This window comes from Antennarius striatus, chromosome 17, assembly GCF_040054535.1.
Source record: "Antennarius striatus isolate MH-2024 chromosome 17, ASM4005453v1, whole genome shotgun sequence".
Taxonomy (NCBI): Eukaryota; Metazoa; Chordata; class Actinopteri; order Lophiiformes; family Antennariidae; genus Antennarius; species Antennarius striatus.
Window position 1 is genome coordinate 7,472,708 of NC_090792.1, and position 24,702 is coordinate 7,497,409.

Sequence of the window (24,702 nt, forward strand, 5' to 3'; positions counted from 1 at the left end):
TAAACAGTATTTGTTTATGCTGTCCATATTGTAGGCCATAATCTGCTGAGAACAATCATGAATGCGCCAAATAAAGGTTCAACAACCTGAGCTGAGCTCAGCTGGAACCACAATGTTGCAAGTCCCATTTTCTTCACCTCCAAAGTACTGCCTTTCAGCTCTACACATCACAAACAAAAAGCCTGGCAATAATATCAATTATATATGCAGAAGGCAAACAAGGGGATTTATTTCACAACAAATAGCCTCGCACAGAATTTCAGAATAGGACAGATTAGCATTAGAAAAGGACAACAAAACTCCCCAGTTCAACCGCTTTGGAGCAATTTCAGGAACTGGAATTGAGAAAATTGCTTGATTAGGGGATGCATTTTGACGGGCTGAATCCCTGCAAGGACATGTAGTGTCGTCGGCTCGACAAGACGTGTGGCTGCAATCAAAGCGTGACATTATGAGAACTGTCAGCCGTGAACTTTGATAATGCAAGACAAGATTGGGGATGATACAGAAGTATCTGACTAAATGAGACATCCATCTACATTTGATAGAGCGATGGAAGCTTATCAAATGAAGATAAAGGAAGTCTTTTGATGGCTGGTATTTAGTCCAAACAGGTTGCAGGAATTATTGTAAGCAAATGGTGGAGCTGTCACAGCTCATCATTTGTACAGTACTTCATTTAAGTCATCTCATTATCTCCCATCACAAAGAGGGCTGCTGATTATCAAGTTTTTGCCTGTCAAACTTTAACGTTGACAAGTTTTGACTTATTTTGGCTCTTAATTCAAAATTTGCACTTGCCAAATGCTGTAGTGTTGCCATGACCTATGCAAAGGGAAATTGTCTTATCAACAATTAAAGACAGATGACTTAAAATCGGCAAACTCATTAAAAGTGTCGCACTGCACAGTGCCCCCTAAAAAAAGTCAAATAAGCAGCTTCCACCATGCATTTCAGTTCGTAGCAAAATAGTGCTATTTATTTCAACAGGTTTTCTCAGTGACTAGAGAAGATAGTGCCTGTACTGTATTATTTAACCACTTCCTCTCCAACATCTTGATACAGGTGTGCCATTAAAGACTAGAAGGGCAGCTTGTCTGCTTATTTTATATGGTTCCTCTCATGTTTTATGTTAAATTTAGATAATTTAACTCTTATCATACTTTCATTTTACATATTTATATTTATTTTTCTTTACATATATAATTTTTTTCTTTTATAGTAATCCCACTCTGCCTGTGATTGGCTTGAACATACTTGTTGATTGGTTCGATTCGCAAGAATTTGCACGTCTAGCTGATAATAGTTTGTATTTAGTCTTATAGTATCAGAATAAGGTAATCACAGACAGAAAGGGGCGGGTTGTTTCGTCACCATAGTAGGAGTGGTAAATTTTCAAACCACGTGTTTCTGTGTTTATTCGCAGGGATTTCTGGGAAGCGGTGCTCATGGTAACCACCGTAAACACTCCACCCCTCTTCTTCTTCCTGTTTTGCTCCCCAATAGCGCCAAAACTGCGTAAGTTGAAAACATGGCTAGCAGCGGAGACCAGTACTATGAAAAGATAACAGCGATCCAACAAAGGATGCATGAAAGGTGAGGTTTCCCTTTTTGGAGCCGGTAGAGACCTCGGGCTCGAGTTGTAACCTCCTCCGCCCATATGCGCTCCTTCTGGGGTTTAAACACAGGTCGACAGCCGGCTTGTTGCTTAGCTGACTAGATCGAGATGCTAGCCACTTTGCTAGCCGTCCTTCGGACTCTATCAGCAGAGATGTTAACGTTTTGCTTGTGTGTTATGGAAATAAATAAAAAGCAAGCATTTCATACCCGAAGCTTGTTTGCGTCTTCAACTTTCATTAACGTTTATTCTGAGCTCGTCGATAGCCCACGTACTAACCACATTAGCATTACACATTAATGTCGTTTTGTACGGAATATGTCGGTTAGTGTTGGCGATGATTAGCCAGCAGCTAGCTTTGCAAAGTACTGAGCTTCTGCATCCGTCTGTGTGAAAACTCTTGTAACTCCAGGGAGAGACGGAGGCTGGAGCTGGAGAGGGAACTGTTTGCTCTCTCCAGATCTGACAGAAGAGTGTAAGTAAAAAAGCTACAGTACTTAAATAAATGTTTCTTAAACTCTTTGATGTATGAGATAGACTGGAGTTGGCCTCACTGTGTATGGCATTATTTATTGTTATATGTAATTTGATTTGTATACTCGCTACAAATTAAATTTCTATACTGAATACTGTAAGGCTGCATGGACATGTTGGTGTTTCCATTTGGGAAAATGAAAGAAATTGTTAGCATTTGTCATATTCTACTTATTTTAAGAACTAAAACATCACCCCAGTGCCCAGTCGTGTTAAAGCAGGGCATCCTGTTTTCATTGTAAATAGATTATAAATATTAACATACCAGGGCAGAGCTGCAAAGATGAGGTCGATACAAGAGTTGAGAGTGTAATTTAAATTAAAAAAAAACTATTCTGCTCAACCTTTTCTCCTTAAAAGTCTAGCTGACAAAAGACTGAGATAATATTTCTCTGGAATAATAGTTCTTCACTGCCTTCAGCTCACAGATAACGTGTTACAAACTGCGCAGTTATCTCAAGGAAATCAGTGACAGGGAAACACATGCGAAAATGAGAAACCTTGAGCTTCTGAGAGATGTGGAGTGCATAGAAATTAGCATGAAGAAATACTGTTCTGATCATGGCCCACCTCAAAAGGTATGACACACACACACACACACACACACACACACACACACACACACACACACACACACACACACACACACACACACACACACACATTGATTGTAGAATTATGGAAATGAAAAAATCATTTTGCCATTCAGTGAGTTGATCCAGGATTGGACAACTGCGCTTTTATAGAAATATTTTATCAAGTAAAATAATATTAATGATTAATGAATTCTTAATCCCTGTGTATTTAAGAAAAACTTGCTCTATATAACATAACATTGCTTGGCAAATACATAAAAAGAATGATAATGATAAACTCACAGATCTACAATATAATGTTTTTTTTTCAGGAATTTGTATTTATTGATTATAAATGTTTCTCTGTATATGCCTTAATATCTTGCTGTAATATTTATGGTGTAATATTTGCTTGTAATTGCTTTATGTGAAAGTAGTAAACACTCAAACTGTGCAGTTTATCATGACATGCAAATGAATGAGGCAGAAAACAATGGCCAGTCAGATTATCACTTAAAACTGAACGACAGTGCTCGACAGTTTAATATCAAATTAACAAAATTAGCTAATTATGACTCGCTGAGTTAATTGCCCAATATAGAGACTCTGAAGTGCTCCAGAGGTTTAGTCATTCTCTCCCCTCAAGCATTTGGTTTATTTCCTCTTGATGCTTTAAGAGTCCTACATGTTTGTTGTTATTTTGGCTGTTGCGTTGATCTTTGTGTTCATTGGAAACTCACCCTGATTGTTCATGGCTAATGTGTTTGGTATAATGAAAAACATCAATTCTCAAATGGACATGAAGCAAAATTGGTGCATTCATTTTTATACCTTTATTGTGATTTATTTTTTCGTATTGCCTGTGCAAGACATTCAAAGACAAAAATGGATAAATGCAAAATTATGAGAGCTTTGCTTTTAAAACATCTGCTTTTGTAAATGGCCATTGTTTTGTTGAGTTTCTGTGCCATGTTTGAGCTCATCCAAGAGCCCTTAAGGAGGCCATTAGGCTTTTTAATTTGAGTTGGGATTAAGGCGGTTTGTCTGGCCGGTCAGATAAATGTTAAAGGATGTCAGCTGTTACATAGAGGACACTCACTTGGGAAAACCTGACTGTGAGTGACGGTGATTGACTGATGCTTGATGTTGTCTGCTTTCCAATATTCTGCTTTTACACCTCAGATAATATTCAGCACCACTCACAGCATTATAACACACAGTTCCTTGTGTTCAGTCAGTTTTCCCAGTATAGCTAAATATTGCTATCTTTTTGTATTTGTGTCCATGTTATTCTATAAACACAGCATCGATTTACATGTGTGTATCATTTTGTTCTTACCTCCTGAAAGGTCAACTTTTTCAAAAAGATCTCAAAATTCATAGAGGAGAGAAAGGAAATGGAGCGTGACTCAGCAAAGGTATTTTTTTGTGAAAATGATGACTAATACTGTAAGAATGTTTTTATTTCACTGTCTGAATAAGGTGATGTTTGTTTTTTTCTGATTGACAAATAGCACACTTGTTTTTTTATGTTTGATTCTTTCTTTTTTGAGATGTTGACAAGTTTTATGCAAATCTCAGTTCTATCAGGCTCTGTTTTCAGGTTGTAGATAACAGAGGCAAGTAGGCCTTATGCCTCGTAAATCTGTAGAGGAGTCTACATTTAAACTGTGTATCTGTAATAGCACAGGTGTCTAATCCTTGCTGGTGCATCTGTGCAAGCGTTGTAGTTCAAGCCCATAGCTGCTTTCTCCCTTCACTTAAAGCAGTTAAAGCTCTTTTAGATGAAATGTCTAAGACATCTCATAATAGCTTGGAGCATGCTGTCTAGAGCAGTCACTTGTAACTGTGTGCAAACCCCCCCGTCAGCCTGTCGATATTGTAATGAGCAAAATGGTACCGTCACTCCATTATGCATACAAGCCATTGGCTGGCAGTGTGCATGTCCCTCAGGCTGCAGCATTCATTAAGGGAAGCTTACCGGGCTGAAAGCTGGAGACAGATGATAACGGGATATGATTTTCATATTTAATACATTCCTTGGAAGAGCACACGCATGCCGCAGATTGATAGAAGAATCAATTGCTACTTTAGTGAAACACTTTCTACTTTGCCCTGCAGCTACCGATGGAATCACTCAGCCAAGAAATTAACTTTTCCTCTTTTTTTTACCTACTTTGTGGATCTGCTGGGCAGACTGCATGGTTTACAGTGAATGTTATTAAGCAGCTAACTGTTTGGTATTTAAGACGCTTATCAGAAAAGAAACAGAAGCCATGCTTTTTGTTATTATGTTTGGAGGGAGGCTTTTTTGCTTCACCCTTCCCCCCTGGTGACATTGCAGACATGAATCAAAACTTGTCTAAAGGATTTCTAATAAGATGAAAAGTTAAAACACTGATTCTAAGACATTCTTGTGAAAGATTCAGTGAAAAGAATTCTGACTTTGGCCCAAATAAATCTGAAAGAAGACTTCAAAAATTCTTAAGTGGATGATTCACACATTTGATCTGACTGACTTTTTAATTGAACCCAAACAATGAATAAAAATATTTGCGTTTTATTCATTCCTACAAAAATATTGTATATATGAAGCATCTCGTTGCCAATAATAAATAGTTTAAAAATGAAGTGTTATTTCAAATTCTTATTTTTACCTCAATATTTACAGGTTGAAACTGTGAATAGTCGGCACCAGGACAGCTCCCACTCTCTCCCAGCTGAGGATTTTGCACTACCACCAGTGGGAATTTTTATAGGTCGCCAGGTCTCTCGAGGGTGTGACGCTGAGGCTGGCACCACAAGTGTACTCTCACACCAGCCATTGCATCATTCACCTAATCACAGCATGCAGTCCCTTGAACAACTACCAAGTGGCCCTTTGAAGGACTTCAGAGTTGGCGGAGGGGATGCCGCCAGCTACCAAGCACATTTATCAGATGACATTTCCGCCTCAGACGATTCCTCGGACTGCAGTAATTTGAGTGACAAACATGAAAGAACGACGGCAATGGACCCATCTGTTTGTACTTTAATAGATGCAGTTGGCTCTGTGCCTTTCAGAAGTGATGATGAACACAAACCGTCACCTTTGGTGACCTTGACAGAGCCTGAGAAGAGTTTGCCACCCAGTAGCCACAGCCCCATAGAGGCTAAAAATATTGTGGATAACACTACCACCAGTCAGACTGTCCATCAGTCATGTAAAAGGGAAGGTGGAGACAGAGGTCCTAGCCATTCGATGCCTCAATCCACATTTGGAAATGAAGCTTTAGATACACCAGGTTGGCAATGCTATTTCTTCCTTATGAGCACCGTTTCCAAAATTTAAAGAAAAACCAAAAAAAAATTGATAACTTTATTGTGATTTCATCAAGGTGGACGTGCGAGTGTCAGCTCACCGGTGTCCGATGTGCAGCTGTCAGAGAGCAGTACCAGTGACCTGTCTATATCACTCACACAATCTGAACTGGAAGAGGATTCAGATGATGATGCAGCACCTGAGAGGAGTGAAGATCATAATCAGCACAGTCCTGATTCATCCCTCCGCTCTGATGGTTCCCAACATACACCACAGTTAAACCATGAATCCTCAGCTACGCCGGTGACCTTGGAGAGGTACAGTATGTATGAACTCTGTTTATTGTTGTTGGAAAGGCTATCAATGGAGAAAAACACCAACAGTATGATTTTTGCTGTGATGTATTCTTAAATCATGCACGGTGTGGTCACTATGTATGTCCAAGATTTAAGGCTAAGCAAGCAGAGGAAGCAGAATGTTTCGTAGGGCCATGCTGAACCACAGAAGGCTAAAGTAGAAGTCCTTGCCACCATCAAATCAGAGGCTGACAGAGAGGATTGTGGAAGTCACAGTTGATGCCAGTGTGTTCTCTGTAGCTCAGCAGCAGCTGTGTTGGTGGCAGTGATGCATCTTATGGGGAGAGCTCAGGACCTGTCACCGACAGTATTGCCATAATCCAAGATAATGCTGTAACAGAGCAATTTTCCGCTTGAAAGACTTCAGGAATTCCCCATTGGAGGAGGAAATTTGTGGCACCATAGAGTGTTCTGGAGGGTGGGCATGTGGACAGCACTTACAGCCACAAATCCTTAGCGTGATGATGGCCTCTGAGTTGAAGGATCATTTTGGATGAGGCTGGGGCCACAGAAAATCAGTTTGAGCACAAAGCCTCTGCAGTTTCCTGACAACATTCAGCATTCTAGGACCAGGGCCTTTTATTCAACAAAAAGAAGAAAACTTTAATTAGTGTGCAATTTCTTTCTTCTACACATTTGTAGGCATTGATCTTATTCTTTTTTTAAAATCTTGTGGGTTAATTGTATTCAAAACAAACACATTCTGTATCTGTAGCTAAAACTCTGTGGAATAGTCCTGTTGCCTACGTGAAATGTTTCCTTAAAAAATGGTGAATTCCCTTTTTTTCTGAAAAGTAGTCTTTAAGGTTCTAATTTTTCCTAGAGATTGAAGCACATTTCTTTGTGCATGGCTTTTTCTGTGTGGTCTGCTATACTGTTTATAGTGTGACCTCAAGAAGAAATGCAGTTTGCCTGTGCTGGGAGATGATGGGGGGGGGGGTGCTGCAGCTTCCATTGTTAACACCGAGGGCTTCTGTGTACAAGGAGAAAACCAGAGGCTTTGATGTAAAGCTCTGAGCGCATCTACTCCATGCTCTCTCTCTCTCTCTCTCTCTCTCTCTCTCTCTCTCTCTCTCTCTCTCTCTCTCTCTCTCTCTCTCTCTCTCTCTCTCTCTCTCTGTCTCTGTCTCTCTCTCTCTCTCTCTCTCTCTCTCTCTCAAGGTTAGAGTTTATATCCTTCCCTCCATTCAGTGCACAGTCAGGAAAAACAATCTTGGGCAATTCATTAGATTATCCCATTATGTTTCTCCTCCAGCATGGCAGCAGTGAGTAACTGAAATATCCTCTGGGGTTTTTTCTTCTTCTTTGAGTCTCAACATAATAGCCTCAATGTCCTGCTCTCAAATATGTCGTCCCTGAACCACATGATGGCTCTGCCCTATTGGTGGCAGCATATCATACAATTAAAAGCTCTTAAAAATCCAATCATAACAGAAACTTCAACGTCAGTTTAATGCTTTCCTATGCCACTAGTGCACCATGTTTTTCTGTACACATTCCTGACTTGAGTCTTTTTTAGATGCGCTGTTTTCTCGTCTGCATGCATCGGACAAATGGTAAATTTTCTTCGGCAGCCATTGCACTTATTGTGTCGTTACTATTGGAGGCTTATTTTTCTCTCTCTCTCTCTCTCTCTCTCTCTCTCTCTCTCTCTCTCTCTCTCTCTCTCTCTCTCTGTCTCTCTCTCTCTCTCTCTCTCTCTCTCTCTCTCTCTCCCTCTCTCTTTCTCTCTCTCTGTCTCTCTCTCTCTCTGTTTGAAAATGTTTGTATCATATCAGTGCTTTGGTGGTTTGTTTAAATAAAGGTTTGTTGAAGATCAGAAAAATCTCCCTCACACCAGTTTGGTGAATTTCCTCTTAAACCATTCAAACAGCTATTCTATGTGGTAAATGTGGTAAATCACCCTAAAGTCAGTACAGCACATTGTAGAGTGATATCGCTGCAGAGAGGCTCACCTCTTCCTCCTAGCTAACAATGTGCTCCTGATGATGTCAACATGCGGACAACAGCAATGTCTAAAGTGAGGTTATAGACCTTAACATGGAAGTCAAGGCAACAATACAAAGAGGGAGAGAGAGGTTTGCACAAAAATCAACTAATTCCCTCTTTAAATGTCTCTTATAAAGAGCATTGACGAATAAAGTGGAAGGAGAAAAATGACTATTTCGAGACCCTCGCTGACTATAAGGGAGAGAGAAAAAAAGATAGGCTTTTGCCTATGCTACTTCAGCCACACTGAAGAGGACTTAGCACGGGCGGATTGCACACTACAGAATGTCATGGATATAATTCAAACTGCAAGCTTAATCAGGATGTTACCAGGAAACAACCTGCAAAAAAGAGGGAGCAATTGTTTGCTGACCCCTAACCCAGGAGCACATTATAGATTGTCATAAATTCTTTTTGGCCCCTTTTATGTAGGGAGCTCAGAATCTCGTGGCTTGGGGTTTCTGGGAGAATTCAATGAGGGCCACCCAGAGTTTAATACTCACGAAAGAGATGGATTTCCAATATCCACATGCATTAGGCATCCATTTCTCATTTTGCAGCCTCACACAGAAGCAGATTAATGTGTAAATCTCTCACCAAATGAATTGATTTTGAGGTTCCTCTCTTTTTTGTAACCTTTTTCCTAACACTTTTTAATTGTGAACTTGTGGTGATGCTGTAGATCTGTTAATAATATCATCATATTCCATATTTGTAACAAAGTTTATTTTTCCATTAACATATAGCTGATTCTAAAAGGTCTAGCTGTGGATGCTGGTTTAAACACTGTTCCGATATATCTTGTCATTGCATATCTCGGAGACAGCACACACACACACACACACACACACACACACACACACACACACACACACACACACACACACACACACACACACACACACACACACACACACACACACACACACACACACACACACACATTAAGTTACTAAAGTTCTTCATTGTGACAGCAGAACTGTATTGATTAAGTTCCTCTCACAGTCCTTGGGTAGCTCAAGGAAATTCTCAGGAGAAATGAAAATATCACAAATTTTTTAGATGAATTGGTGTCCCTTTTTCTCCCAAATGACAAGACTATCGATCACATGACCTCTCATTTTTGTTTCTTTTCACTTCATTAATGGGTAATGTTTTTTAGTCTCTCCCAGGAAGGACTCTTTTATCTGTTCAACGACATTGAAGGACGCCTCGATTGTCAGCAGTCCTGTCTGTATGAGGTTTCTTCAGTTGATGGAAGACGACTTAATAGAATTGTCAGGTATGCCCATTCTGTCATTTTCCAAATGACACAGTTTTATCTCTTCCCGTCTAAGCAACATTTTGTTTATATTTATTTAGTGGCCATGGTGCAGTTTGTGCAAACAAGGAAATCATTCTTCTGCCAAGGGCTCTCAATTTAAATGAAGTGTCATAGCACAAATTCACACATCTTCACTTCTGATGGGTTCTCAAACACACAGAATCAATCTGGTAACCACCCTGCTGAATTAGTGCAGGGAACCACGGAAATGGAGAATGTGTTTTATTAGATTGGGCTTATGTTTCTTAAGCCTTCCACATTTCATGGCACCATTAATTAAATAGATTTTTTATGGATAAATGTCTTGCAAAGCAAAATGTTTTCGTTCGTTTTAAACCCAGTACGTACTCTCCCCAGCAATGCAAGCGTGAGTGCTACAGATGATGTCAACAGCATGTTCTGTTACATCTTGTACCATGACCCTCAGTTAAATGTAGCTATGATATCACGTGAGCAAGTGAGGATGTGCATTGGTGTGTATGATTACATTATACTGTGAGTGTGAGTATGGTTGAAGTGTTTGCTGCTGTTACACGACCCCCACGTACTCCTGACCTGTGAGCCCACAGCTCCATGGCAGCAGTTGAATGCTCTGTATCTTGGCTAGCCTTTGTAACGCTGGAGCGGCTGTAAATGATGAAAACCTTGAAGCATGTGGAGCAGTCATCCTTCAGGAGCTTCAGAGGTTGTCACTGAGCACAACAACAGGCTGCCTGCTACCACTGGAGCTAGTGGTTGCTCACCAGTCCACCACTGATCCTAGTCAAATAAGGTAAGACAAAAAGGTCAATAATGTTTTTCTGTATTTGTGCTTATTTTCATTCCTTTTAACTTATTTAAGCTTTTCCTTTAAAAGAATCATAATGGCACTATAAATTAGATGTTATATGATATTTCAATTCTTGCCTTTCTCATACTCATACAGGACTAAAATAGAGCAGTTTTGAGCACAAATTTCACTGCTAAAAGCTTCCGCTCAATAGCCATCTATTTTCTTTTAATAGACAGTGAACATGTTTACAGTAAAGGTGAATTCCACTTTTCAGGACACGAGTGGATAGCTGCCTGTGCATTTTTTTTTCGACCAGACAGCAGGTTAGGGGGCACATGCTTAAACCAACTCGGAGATATTGCACACTAACATCCTATACAGCCTCCCTCGTCCACAAATATAAAGGTCATCTTTGGTGTCACCTTGTGTGGTAACACTTCACAAGTGAATGTCATGAGTAAATTAAAATGCCCTATCTGTGACTTCCAGTCCTATTGGATAATGAGTAGTTATACTCTGAGCCAAATCCATACTCCGCTTCACCACTCTATTGATTTCACGGAGACCTTCCCAGCTGTACTCAACCCAAAGAGGCTCATACCCCTTTCTTTCATTTTGGCTTTTTGACCTCTTATCCAGTTTCAAACCAGAACTGTATTGCTCTCTGAATTCGATGTTAGGATGATTTATATCTTTTAAAGTGTTTAAGATGGGCTAACAAGCATCACTAAGACAGTTGAAATTGGAATAATATGAAATTTTATGAAATAATCAAAAATATCAGAATGGAAAAGCTAGCTTGGTTTTTTAATAATCAGTCAAAGAATCATTCACTGAAGAGTGCTATAATTACAACAAGAACCAGTGCAGTCAGAGACTGCAACATCCTGCGACACCCCTGAATTCAAAATTTTACCCTGACCTACTTGCATAGGTCAAAGATCAAAGCTAGTGCTGTGACCTACTTGCATAGATCAAACCAGTAGCTTTGATCTACAATCTTACGGTGGCCTTTCTCCGGCATCTTTCTTATCCAGTTCCTGAGTGTACAAAAGTTAAAATTAACCCTTGACGTAGTTTTCTGACGGTCAAGGTCATCATCTCATTTTTATCCCTTTTGCTGCCCGAATAATGTGCTTTATGTTTCATCTTTCTATCTGCAATGGTTGCAAAGATATTTGGTGGACTAACTAACTGGACTAACGGACAAACACACAAATGCTGATAGTAACAATACATCACCGCTTTAAATCGGGATGTAATTATTAGCATATGTCCCAGTGTGAATTTAATAAGCAAAACCTCTCCCATCCACACCCCCACCACAGTGCCAGCCTCCCTCCTGATGCTGCTTGTTTGTGGGATCGCTGGTTCAAGCACGCTCTCCTGCTCAAGAAGCACCGTGTCCTCAGCACTGTGCGCCTGGTCCAGCTGTTCACGCCATTGCTTCTGGAGCGCCATGCCACCTACAGCCACCAGGTAGCGATGGAGACACACACACTGCCTTCAGACAAGTAAATCACAGGTCACACCCCCCCCCCAATAGCTAGTGCTGAACGTAGTGGACATGCACATACAGCAAAAGTAGTTCAATCACTTTTTTCCTCTTTCCAAAATCCATCATTGCTTTGTGTGTGTGTGTGTGTGTGTGTGTGTGTGTGTGTGTGTGTGTGTGTGTGTGTGTGTGTGTGTGTGTGTGTGTGTGCATGCACGCGTGTGCATGTGTGTGCTTTCTGGGGAAAAGATCTGAGTGCCCTTTTTGTGTTCAGTGTTTAAAAATAAAATCGCTACTGCCCTCCTCACACAATTGCGCTATATGTTGACCTAGACAGAACGGAAACTCTGATCCATGAACTAATTGCAAATTGCTGCTTCTCTTAGTCTTTTATCTCATGAAGCTCATTCACACAAGAAACACTTTTAATTTGGTCCTTGCCAAACGTATGACAATCAGCTGTTTTCGATGAAAAGAGGGAGCAGTTTCAGCCTTCTCCACAACAAACAGGATTATTTCAAAGTTCCCACTCATTGAGCTTGTGCAGATTATGTTCAAGTGAATAAAGAAATTTTATTCTTTTATATATATATATATATATATATATATATATATATATATATATATATATATATATATATATATATATATATATATGTGTGTGTGTGTGTGTGTATATATATAAAATATGAATATTTAGATAATGTCAAGAGATATTTCAGAAAGCACACTTTTTTTTCAGAGCATGTGTCTTTTTACCTACAGGAATGGTCATAACCACATGCAGGTTTTGTGTTATTAATTTTTGCGGACTCATCTTGTTGGGGTTCTTGTGGCTTGTAGATCTTGCTCCAGTGCTCCTCTTGCAATGAAAGAGGCAAAGAGGGAGACTGTAGAGCCTCTTGAAAATATGAACTGACAAAGGGAAGAGAGGCACTGCAATCTACATCATTGTGTCCAAGTGCATCCGAAAAAAATCTCGCCGTTTATCTCTCTCACTGCATCTACTCCATCTGTTTCTCCCTCCCTCTCTCTATTTTCCTTCTCTGCCTTTCTCTCTCTTTCTGCTATGTCTTCTCATACAACAGCTTACTCTCCACACACAAGAGCAAACAGAATTTTCCATTCACGTAAAGCCACACATCCCGGCTACCCCAACAAATGGGAGCATGCAGCTCGTATGCATACACTCAAAGAAGCCCTTTGAATATTTAAGTACTAACAGTCGCATTCATTGATATTTAAAATGCAGTGGGTCTGCGAGAGCCCTCAACCCACCGTACATTTGACTAAATCTAAAAAAGTGCAAAGACGGATATGGGGGACAAGGATCAAGACAGTTTTTTTTAGCAGCAGCATCTGATACTAAAAGGGAAGCTCAGATTGTCGGGTGTTTGCTTCTCAGAAAACGAACATTCGCTGCGACCTACTGATAACAACTTACAATGTATTTAAAGTTCTTCTCCTGATCATCCCCTCCATATTAGCATTCATTAAAAGTAGCAAATGGCCATCTGAGACTGAGAGGCGGTCTTTGATCACAAAAGAGAGATGATGATGATGGCAGGATTTGATATGGGGGAGGGAATAGGGAAAGAAAGGAAATCGGTGTGTGGCATCTCCGTGCTCCTCATCTCCCAGAACAGCTCTTCTTAATTGTGTATCCTCATCTCCCCAGAGATAAAAAAAATGAGCTGGAGAGGGAGGAAGAGAGCAGTTTGTCTCAATTCTCTCAGCCAAGAGGGGAGATATCTGGAATGTGTTGCACATTAAGGCCAGGATGATTGCACGCTTTAGACGCTTCTCTAATCTCATGGATGAGAAGAGAGGAAGAGGAGGGGGGGGGGGCGATTGTGATGGAGAGTGGGACCGAAAGTGAGCGAAATAAATCTTTTTAAGTTAAATAAGTGAGAGAACTTGAAGTTATTTGCTCCTGCCGTACGCGTCTCACTGTAGCCACACCTCTGAATGAGCAGCCAGAACCGGAATAAATGATTTGCCTTATCGGCAAGAGTTCAATTTGACACTTCCTTCACAAAATGGGAACAATTAAAAGTGTGGTTTTAATTTGTGCTACTTTCAGGCCAAAGTGCTGCTGAGGACACTTGTGTCCAGGTCCGGGGAAGAGTGCCCCTCAGCAGAGGACGAAACCGAATTGTCGTCTTCGTGTGGTCCTCCTTCTCTTTTGGCTAGCGGTGGCGTGAAGCCTGCCAGGCCAGTACAGAAGCAGCATCTCCAAGGTTACTATAGATTTTCAGCATTATTTATAATGATAATGGAAAATTCTATTTAACAATATTTGAATGATGAGTTTTGGTTATTGGTTACAAAGGAAAGGCTGCATTTTCTAACAATCAAAATCTCTGCCTTTAGTGAATTTTCAGATCTGGTTGACTGACAATAGATTCTTGCAAATATCCAAGGGACAAATGTTTTACTACTGCGTGATTTCTTTTTTTATAACAGTCAATCTCAGCTGTGAACAAAAACTTTCCTATTATAATAGAAAATCCATTTCACCATAGAGCTTTTTAATAAATCCCTCACAGCCCAGTTTTCCTGCAGCCTTCTATTCAGAGCTAAGAAAGACCCCCCCCATTTCCATTTCTATCCCTAAACTCCCTTCCTCCCTGCTACTGCTTCTCACTATGCACTTCCCTTTCTTACAGAACTACAAAGTAGTGAAGAGGACAGCCAGGACGAAAGCCCTGTGGAAAGTGTTCCTATTAGAGGTAAAAAGGCATCACCGGTGCCCCAGCATTCACACTGTCCTTGTGTTGTGGTTTGTTTTCTTCCCACTGCAGTGAATAATGGGCTCTTTTACGCGATGTCTGAGACAGGATGATCAAGGTGAATCCAGGGTCAAAGTCCCACCTGAAGAGCTGTGCCAGTTCTCTCTAATTATCTCCAAGAAAACACTAGCTGTGTTTTCACCCTTGCCTGAGGCGTTCCAACAAAACTGAGAAAACCCTGGCCCAGCATAATGCTGCTGCTTTAATTGTCGGGACGCGAGGGTAGGAAGAGCGATATCTGTCATCGGCTCTCATTATCTCTTAAACAATACTTTTAGCAAACTTGAAAAATGCTGGGTGTGAAGGCATCCTGGACGCAGTTTTTACCCATCCCTCAGTTGCATCTCTGAAATGTCAAGCAATCCTACATTACCCTTGGCTATTACATGGCCTACAGGGTGTTTCATGTGTCTGCTTCACCGAGGTGCAGTTTCCAATGTCCACTCAAAAGTCCATACCTAGTCTGAAAAAACAGTAAATATGTGTCAAGGGTTAGTTTTGCTGTGGAAAACACATTGTCACAAATACCGTGACCTTGACATGATAGTAATCGCTAAGACTAAGCGTATGTATTTTAACTGACATGTTTTCATTACAAGTAAAATGACTGTATAAAGTGCTGTGGGTGAAATAACAATGAAGATTTCCATGTTCTGTTAAGGATTCATGGTTAGAAGAAAATGATTAAAAGAGCCGCTCTTATTATGAAAAACTAGACCTGTCATACAAAGTCTCAGTTTTGCTGTGTACTTTGATTTGGAATACATGTTTGAGCATCAGTGAGATGACACCCATTTTTTTCAGCACTTCTGTTCCCTTGTTTTGTCTCTGTCCTCCTTTCAAATATGACACCTACTTCAGCTGCCGGAAAGTAATTATAAGTGTTTTTAAAATAGAAAATCAATCAATGCCTTCCTTGTAGGGCATGCAGAGATAAAGTGAGGTGCTGATTGCTGTCTCATGGAAACTGTTGCTATAGACTGTAAGCTAGAATCAACAGTTTAGATGATTAAGCAGTGTTTTCAGACAGTCTGTTCACCGGTGAGACCAAAACCCTCAACTACCAAATCGTGTTGTCTCATCAAACACTGAACCCTCTGAAAGTTGGAAAGCTGGGTTTTAAGCAAATATTTGATTGTGTGTGTGTGTGTGTGTGTGTGTGTGTGTGTGTGTGTGTGTGTGTGTGTGTGTGTGTGTGTGTGTGTGTGTGTGTGTGTGTGTGTGTGTGTGTGTGTGTGTGTGTGTGTGTGTGTGTGTGTGTGTGTGTGTGTGTGTGTGCGTGAACAGAGACCAAAGCATATCAGTTACTTAGACAATCAGCCATGCAGCAAAGGCTGCCCAGTTCTGAGGAGGAGGACAGTGACGATGAAGACCTCCCAGGTAAGGATTTGAAGCTGGATCCTTAGTCAGTACTGGTCACATGTTCTCACGGCACATAACACTGTGTGTTTGTTGTGTACATAGATGCCAAATATTTTTTAAATCTATTTATAGATAAAAATATTATATTTAATCTTATTTATAAGCCCCCAAAATGGGAATCTGAGTATTAAGTAATTGAAAGTATAAGCTTCATATGATGTGTGTGTATCAAAAAGACCTGAGAGCAATATTTGAATGCAAGCCTCAGCATCTCATAATTTTTGACATTAATATGCTTTGTAGATGAGCTTGTGATGACATGTCTAACTCAGATGATTTCATCAGGCCCTATTTGCTCTTTTAAGGAATAAATCATGGGCATGAAGAGGACCTGGGGAGGGCCAAATGCTCCTCACATCAAGACCCTTACCCTTGGTAAGAACATTGTTATTATTCAACGGGCCACAGAAAATGGGCCACCAGACACCAAAGTGGCTGATGTACATTTGCATGGCCACTCTAATAATTCACCGTTCATTTCCATAAGATCAAGGGGCCGCCACCCATTAACTCGCTTACAAAGACAAAAGGCACCTAAAGCCTCTCTCGCACTGTGTTTGCTGGGATCAGCTAGGTTTTGAAAAATCAAAAGCAAAACAGTTGCTATAAAAATGAATTGGAGTCATATTATCTCTTTCTTCTGGCTTCTTGTCAGAATGCAAACAGATCATGTCAAGAATAGAACCTTGACAACTGTTTTGGAACAAGGAGATTCAAGTGTTGACAAGGACACATGTCCTTTTCATTTTTCGCCCTTGAAATGCATTTAGGTGCTCAAATCAGCACCCTAAGTGGGTTGGAAAGGAAGATCTAATGATAAATTGCGTGGCGGAAGCTAACGCCGCCACGGTTACATTTGAATATCAACACGACTTCATCAAATCTGCAATTTCATGTCGGGTCCTTAGAGCACCTCTTCACTGCGAACCCATTTGGGCTATGGTAATGGCTGGGTAAACGTTATGAAGAATAATCTTCTCTGATTTCATGTGATTACTGGGCACCATGCTGACACAAGGGCTGAAGTCTGCATCTCCCTGGCCCGGCAAGCAGGCGCTCCCAGTCTGCCTATTAGCCCAGGGAAGGGCCTAATGGGCTGGCTCTATTGTGGTCCTCATAGCTGCTGATGTGTGTCACTGCCAGCCCCAGTGACCACCCTCTTTAATAAACATGAGCCAATTTTCAGGCCCAGGCCCTCTCAGATGATGTCTGTCTCCCTGTCATTAATGTGCGTGGCATGTCCACAATATGTGTGATTAAATAAAATTTGCAGAATGAAAAAATTAAACAGAAACAGAATGCTGTAAGCAGATTCAAGTTGTGTACATGAGGAAAAAATGGACAATGGGTAGTAGAGCACGGTTTAAATCGATAACCAGAGCTTCTAGTTGCTGTGACATCATCCTTTCTGGAGCCATGAACTATATATCCCGTCTTTCTTTGCATCTCCTGGATGCTTGGATTTTAGCATTCCACTTGCCACCATCATTTCTTGCGCTGTATTGCTTCCACAAGTGGCCTAAAAGCCCTGCACTTAAGCAGCAGTATAACACTGCTGCATGCTCCTGTCCCGCTTCTCTCATTTCTCTCCCCCCCCCTCTCCCCCTCTTGCTCTCTCTCTCTCTCTCTTTCTCTCTCTCTCTTTCTTTCCCCCTCTCGCTCTGTCTCTCTCTCACACACACACACTTTTGCCCTTTGTCCATCTCTCTCTGCCGTGCTTCCTTTCTGTCTTCCAGGACCACAGCCCCCTTCTCTATCCTACTTGTTAATTATTTGCTTTATTTTGTCAGCGAGCTGATGAGTGGCATCAAAGGGAGGATGGAGCTGGACTCAAAATACAAAAATGGTTTTCTCTCGGTTGTCTTAGACAATAATTATGATTTGTCAGTTAAGCCTAGACTACAGCAGAGGGATTGCAGTTTAAAGCAGAGGCTTTGGTGCAAAAAATGCATTTATAGCCCTTTGTGAGTCTCCTCATTATGTGTGGGCCTGATTCATTAAGTAATTGGTTTGCAGTTGTTTACATGAGTATTAAGGCCTTCTATTCACAGCCTTTGAGAGATACATTGTGCAAATGTTGCATGTTATGAATGCAGAATGAGAGGCGGGGGGCCAGTCCTATTGGCCAAACACTGCACTCGGCTGAAAGGCAACAGAAAAGCACTGGGTCCTGCTTTGCATAGCAATGACTAGAGCCTTAATAAGCTTTACAGATTAAATACATGCAGTCTATACAAGATGCAAAGAGATACTCTTAACACATTTATATGTGCTCATTTCACTATTATGGAGTTTGAGAGAATTGAGGTCTTTCATATTCTTTTATTTCCTCCCTCTCTCTCTCTCTGTCTCACTCTCTCCCACACAGTGTTTTTCAGTCAGATACTTTTTATAGAATGTGCTGTTTATTGTATTATAACTCGCAGGGAAGCGACTGATTTGTCCATTAGAAATCTTTTGCTGTCTTTGTTAGTGGCAAAGTAAAATCACTTTGTGGTTGAGTGGGGATGAAAGGAATAATGTACGAAGGAGTGAGTCTTAATAAGCAGCTGCACTCCATGTAAAGGCCACTTGTTCCCCTTTGTATGTGAGTGCATGCCACTGCTTCCTCTTTGCAAAAAAATCATTGTGCGTGTTTCTACTGTAGGCATTTCAGATGCCACTCCTTTCTTATTTTTGATTTTGTTTTTTTTATACCTTTTTATTCCACCCCATTTTTTATCCTACTATATTTTGACCACATGTGCACACACACATACGCTCACACACACACACATATACACATACAAAATACTTCAGCCATCAGCTGGTGTGATGATTGTTGTGCCTAGTGCCTGCTTGACAAAAACCTTGACTCAACAATTAGTGGTTTACAGCTTTGCTTTGGACAACAGGATGTGCTCGAGCATTCGACCTCAAATCACTTAGAGTGTCAGACTCAGAAGCTCACTCTCTTCTCTCTCGTTGGGAGGCAGTGTGTGTGGATCTCTGACTACTCACTGGGAGGAGGAGGTATGGAGGGGACATGAGCTGAGAAAAAGGGCTCAAGGGGAAGAGACGTAGAAAGAGAAGAGTGGGAGACAGAGGGAGACAAAGAGTGAGTGTCGGACAAAGAGACAGTATCTCTTCTAAAATCAATGCAAGCATTTTAACAGTCAATATAATGTAGATCATTAGATGCACAGTTGCGCACATTGAGGCAATAAATTTGTACTCTTAAACCTATGAATTTAAATTATGGCACAACAGGACATACATGATTGAGGAGCGGGCCAGCACTTATAGGTTCCAACCAGAGGAGGTCACTGTCTTACGTTAGCTGCTTAAAAACAGGAAACACAATACCTAATTGGTATATATTCCATAAACACACATTAGAATTAATAGGTGGCCCCGTAAAGGATCTATACACCAAATCCATTCAAATATCATATCCTAATAAATTTGTTATGTTGGCTGGTAGTTAAAGCGACTAAAAATGAAAATAATGGGTGTAATCACTTTTTTAAATTGTGGTCAAATCAATCATAATAATCTATTATTATCTTTGTATTTTTGTTTGTGTTTGTCTGTGTTGGATACCCCCCACCCCAAAAGATGTGACAAAAAAAATGTCCAGTGGATTGAATGGTCTGTCCCTCAGCCATTAGCTTCGCTGGTGGTCTCCACACCACTGCCACCCATCAGGAGGGGAGTGTGCTGTGTTGAAATCATTGGCCCAATCCTGCCTCCTTTGAGCTGCAGTACTCACTCATCGCCAGCAGAGAGCACTCACACGTTAGAGAGTATCCACTCAGTGCAATCACCATTGCCTCTCACTCTTTGCCCCCCACTGAGGGTTATATCCTGATACCATTCAGGCCTGTTAAGAGTGTATCTAAGCTGAGCCCAAACAATGTTTCTGTGGGGTCACAGCTGGGATAGGAGTAGGAGTTGATGGGAATGATGAGGTGATGGGTCTCCCTTTACCTTTAGACAAGCACCGCTGCGCAAAAGTGCTATTGTGATATTTGCATTTGTGTGTGGGTGGCAAAGGCATAAAAAAGCCAGGGTAAATAAAAGCAGTTTTCTAGCTATTGATGTGTGCGAGGTAGTATTCAGTGCTTGGTAAGCATTATTTCCTCTGACAGTCCTCTCTTTCCCAAATGTGTATGTAGAAATATTAAATCACATCTCAGTGGCTCCAGATTTGACTTGGGAATTTTTTAAATTGCCCTTTGACGAGAAAACATGTCCCACGTGATTTTCAATGTGCTACTGGATACAATTACTTACAGTATATCCACATCACAGTGAATCCAGCTCAGATGCATGTTGCATATTTTATATCGTTCCAAACGTTCCATACATCACCCTTGACCAGCTGAACAGGCAATTCCTCAGACAGTCTTGTATTTCTACGGATGAGTAATTTTTGTGTTATTCTTTAAGAAGCATGTCACATTTTCACCTTTGTGAAAATGTTATCAATTTCACTTTTTCCTTTCATGCATATAATGTGCTTGAGATATGTGATAATATAACAGATTTTTATCATGGGCATTGGTATTTGCAGAATGTACATCACTACATTTCCAGTCAGGATAACCTGTCAATTTGCAACCTGGATTCCATGATTAATTCAAAATTCTTTCAAAATGTCTACATTTAAGAGCTTGAACTCAACTCATATAAAAATAATGTGCTGTAAACTGATAAACAACATAGGGAATACACTGAAAATAAAATAAGATTTTAAAACCTGTCTGGAATGTGAATAAAACTCCTGCAGTTTCCATGGTTCCAGCTATGCATAACTGACAAAAACTCTTAACCGATAAAACATGAGATAAACAATAATGTGTAACATTGCAAAGGCACAGTAAAGAGTTTGAGGGAGGCATTGTGGAAAAAAAGAGGTCACTGAAATGGGTGTAATTTGCATCATTTTACAAATCACATTTGCGTCTGCCTGGGCTGGTAAACTGTTGGCCAGCCCCATCTTTCATATTCAGATCATTGCCTCAATTAAAGTAAACTCAGCCAAAGGTGAACTGGCATAAATGTTTACAGAAACAGAATATTAGATTGCTGTGGATAGATCCAGACTGGGCTCTCAGTGATAATAGCACTGTCTTGAAATCCGTCCTGTCCCTCAGTGACGTGTAACAGTTGATCGACCATTCCAATCGTGGGGGAAGTTCTAGACAAGAAAAGTCTAATGTACTCTGTAACAGCTATCATTGTGGCAAAGGAGAGGAAGTTATCAAATAGATTATTGCTGTTTTTGGTTCTGCTTGAGATCTGTCTCCTAACTGTTGTAAATGTTGGACATCTACTTCTGGATTTATCTGCAAGGCAGCGTGAAAAGCTAAACATCAACGGCAGATGGATGTCTGACTTTAAATTTATGTGTATAAATCTGACTTTTCGTATTCATCCTTAGCCCTTCCTAAATCTAACAACTTGTATCCTATAGTTTTACCAAAAAAAGTTCTCATTGTCATTTCTGAAAGTACTGTATTAAAGATTTACAGTTATATATTACCCTTCCAAAAATGCTAAATCATATTCATATGTTACATACATATTGAAGTTTTACCTTCAGGGATATAATCACAAAAATTGCATGGTTACTTTTATTATTTTCTTTCATCAGAATTACTTTTTACATAAACAGGTGTCTAACATGATCAGTAGGTGAAGATGATGGCAGGTGAAATGCTTCTCATAGTTTAGAGTGATGTGTCCCACAAAAATTTTTTAAATAAAAAATGGAAAACATTTACCTCCCAAACTACTTCCCTTTCATCAAATCCACAAGAAATGATTATGCAAGTTCTGACATACACAGATCCCAGCAATCAAAATCCTTTATTTAATCAAAACGCAACCGTTCGTATGTGTGTGGGCACATAAGATGAATATCATTCATTGGGCCTTTGCTTCTTTGTCGTTTCTTGCACTGTATTTCTTACTCAGCCTCTGCTCTGATTTGTTAGCATTTGAAGCACCTGAGATTCAGTGTGATGTCTGAACAGATGTAAAAATCATCCACAGTCCCATAGGAAGTCTTACTGCATATGAATATAAAGGATATATTCCAATGATTATCCTGGCTGTATGGTATATTACTTTTAGTACAAAGCCAATCTGTTCACAGTTAGGAATGGGAGTTGCATCCTTTTTCTCTCATTCTGTCTTGAGTGGTGCAAAACAGCAATACATAGTTTAGGAGATGGCAATTTGAATGCAGAGTAATTTGGTCCTTACGCCGAATGTACAGCCACATGTGCCAAGTCTTTGCTGAGGCAGAGATGAGGGTGAATGAGAGGATGACAATCAAGGAGGTCACGGGATTTGTTGATACAGATGGAGGAACATGTAGCACAACTGTTTTGCATTGGACGAGAGCTCATCTGTTTAGAGGTCGACATCTTTTTTTTAATCTTCTATCCAAGAAAGGCATCACTATATGCTTGAGTGCAGGAGGGACAAACACACACACCATATGGATATGTATGCTAACCTGGGAAATGATGAGGCCATATTGTGGGGTTTGAATAGGCTCTGTGATGATGTAAATTAAAGAGGAGGCCTTTAAAAGTGGAACCGAGGCCCTTATTGCATATGCATTGAGGTAGATCAAAGCTTTTTCAGAGGTCACACATTTACATAGCGATATCACCAGAGCTATGGGAACCTGGCAACCCTGTCTTTGGACTATTTTTGAATAAAGAGGGTCTTGTGGAAGTTCTTTTTTTTTTTGGTTACAATTAAACAGGAGTCAAGTAAGTTCCCTCCGCTGTCTCCCTGCCTTCTGGCAGTTTTTTCCTTTAGAGAAAGCTAGTGGTCAGTGGTAATAACTTTACAAGGCTAATAACTGTCTGTGTTTCTAGGAAAGAGAACACCAACTCAAAGGCTCATTCTGGTCCACAGTCTAAAGGTGAGTATAAACAGACATTTCAATTACATGGCAAGGCACAGTGTCAAAAAAGTTTTAATTATACCAGAGATTCACCATAAAGAGGTTCATGTGTTAACATATGTACGATAATAGTATGATGTTGAACATCACAGTTTGATTAGAATTATTTTCTACATGTAACTACGCTTTTTCAGAATGTGCCAATGGAATAGAGAGACCTTGAAACCAAATCCAACTTACTGAAAACTTAACATGCTCTGACTAATTTTCTCGTAAATCACTGAACCCAAATTTTTTTATGGAAAATAATAAAATCATAAAAACTTCCAGATTCTGCAGTAATGCATCTAACAGCAGTGGAAGCTTTCGCTGTGATCAGTTAAATATAAATATATTTACTTGTGGTCCCTAACATCTTATCTATATCTGATTTTTGGTTCAGATCAGACGCACTTTATCACCATAAATGAACTACACAACATTTAGAGGCTTTAGAGAAGGGTTGTGAAAGGTTGACTGATAACATGTTCATGGTGAAGTCATATGCAAATTAAAGCTGTAGCTTTAGTATATTGAGATCCTGAAATGCTTATAAGGTGGTTCAACTTAATCGTTATCCTCCAGTAATGTCATATTTCTCTCCAATCTGTAACTTTCTCCACAGCATTCTGGAGGGAATCAGATGAAACTAACTCAGATATTGAAGCAGCTTTACGTCCTCAACCTTTCAACACAAATAACGATGACAGTGATGACTTCTGGGACTGATGGCAATGCTTTTATTTTTTTTTACATCCCCAACGTCACTGGTGTTTTCCAGGCAATTTCTCTCCTAGTAACCCACCTCCTGACCATTATTTTAGTGGTCTGCATTGTAAATCATATGCACATTTTACTGTAAAAACAAATAATAAACTTGGCAGCTCTCATGGTGGGTAAAGTATGTGAAGAGTTGTCCAACACTCTGATTTAACCCTGCTTCAGTCTCTTTATCTGAACAACTCTCCCAGCTCATAATAACAGCTCGAAATAGATTAAACTGATCTTTTAAAGCGATTTGTTTGCACTAGGCTGAAAATCATGCATTTTGAATGCCGCAAGCATCTCAGAGTGCTTTACCTCCAGCATGCTCAAGTGTAATGATGTGAGTCACCTGTGAAATGACAAAGCACAATGGCCACTCTGCACGATGTTGGACGACCTGTGAACCTGCTGAAGAGGCCCATCTCCCAGGGCACAAAGTATTGTAGCGCTAACAAACAGCGTATTTAGCCCCTCCAACAAATACTTTGCGCACGTTTACACAAACACATCTTAATAAATGTGTTAATGCCCCAGTGATTCAAGCATATATGTCTGACTTCTTCTGTACAACCTTGCAAACTAGTCACAGGTAGCAGAATTATCCCTGAAACCACGCGGTTCTTCAGCAATTTATGATTTTGCAGCAAAAACGTTCTGTAACTATTAATAACTGAACTATGGTGTGGGAGGATACATTTCCAAGTTTACATTTATAGTTCATTATGTCTGTAGCTTTAATTTCCAAAACTCATTCTGGTGTGTGGTAAAAGCCCCTAGCATTCAGTGTCGGTAGGATTCCATTAGTCAGCTTTA

At 40.2% G+C, this 24,702-nt stretch overlaps 1 protein-coding gene across 7 annotated transcripts; it reads left to right on the top strand.

Annotated features, from left to right (window-relative positions):
* The first annotated feature begins 1,459 nt into the window (after nucleotides 1-1,459).
* On the top strand, nucleotides 1,460-24,440 carry kiz (kizuna centrosomal protein). Of its 7 annotated transcripts, XM_068339314.1 has the most exons (15): nucleotides 1,460-1,596; nucleotides 2,031-2,093; nucleotides 2,574-2,730; nucleotides 4,077-4,145; nucleotides 5,399-6,011; nucleotides 6,105-6,345; nucleotides 9,536-9,655; nucleotides 10,305-10,469; nucleotides 11,798-11,948; nucleotides 14,048-14,204; nucleotides 14,634-14,696; nucleotides 16,044-16,136; nucleotides 16,484-16,553; nucleotides 23,057-23,103; nucleotides 23,750-24,440. In XM_068339314.1, the coding sequence occupies exons 1-15, from the start codon at nucleotides 1,532-1,534 to the stop codon at nucleotides 23,851-23,853; spliced, it is 2,178 nt and encodes a 725-aa protein (XP_068195415.1). In that variant the 5' UTR covers nucleotides 1,460-1,531; the 3' UTR covers nucleotides 23,854-24,440. The 7 variants fall into 7 exon arrangements, 4 of the variants coding, with proteins under 4 accessions (XP_068195415.1, XP_068195419.1, XP_068195417.1 ...); XM_068339317.1 differs by lacking the exon at nucleotides 2,574-2,730 and having other exon boundaries at nucleotides 1,567-1,596; nucleotides 23,750-24,439; XR_011038599.1 differs by lacking the exons at nucleotides 23,057-23,103; nucleotides 23,750-24,440 and having other exon boundaries at nucleotides 14,634-14,978; nucleotides 16,484-16,512.
* Nucleotides 24,441-24,702: the final 262 nt, after the last annotated feature.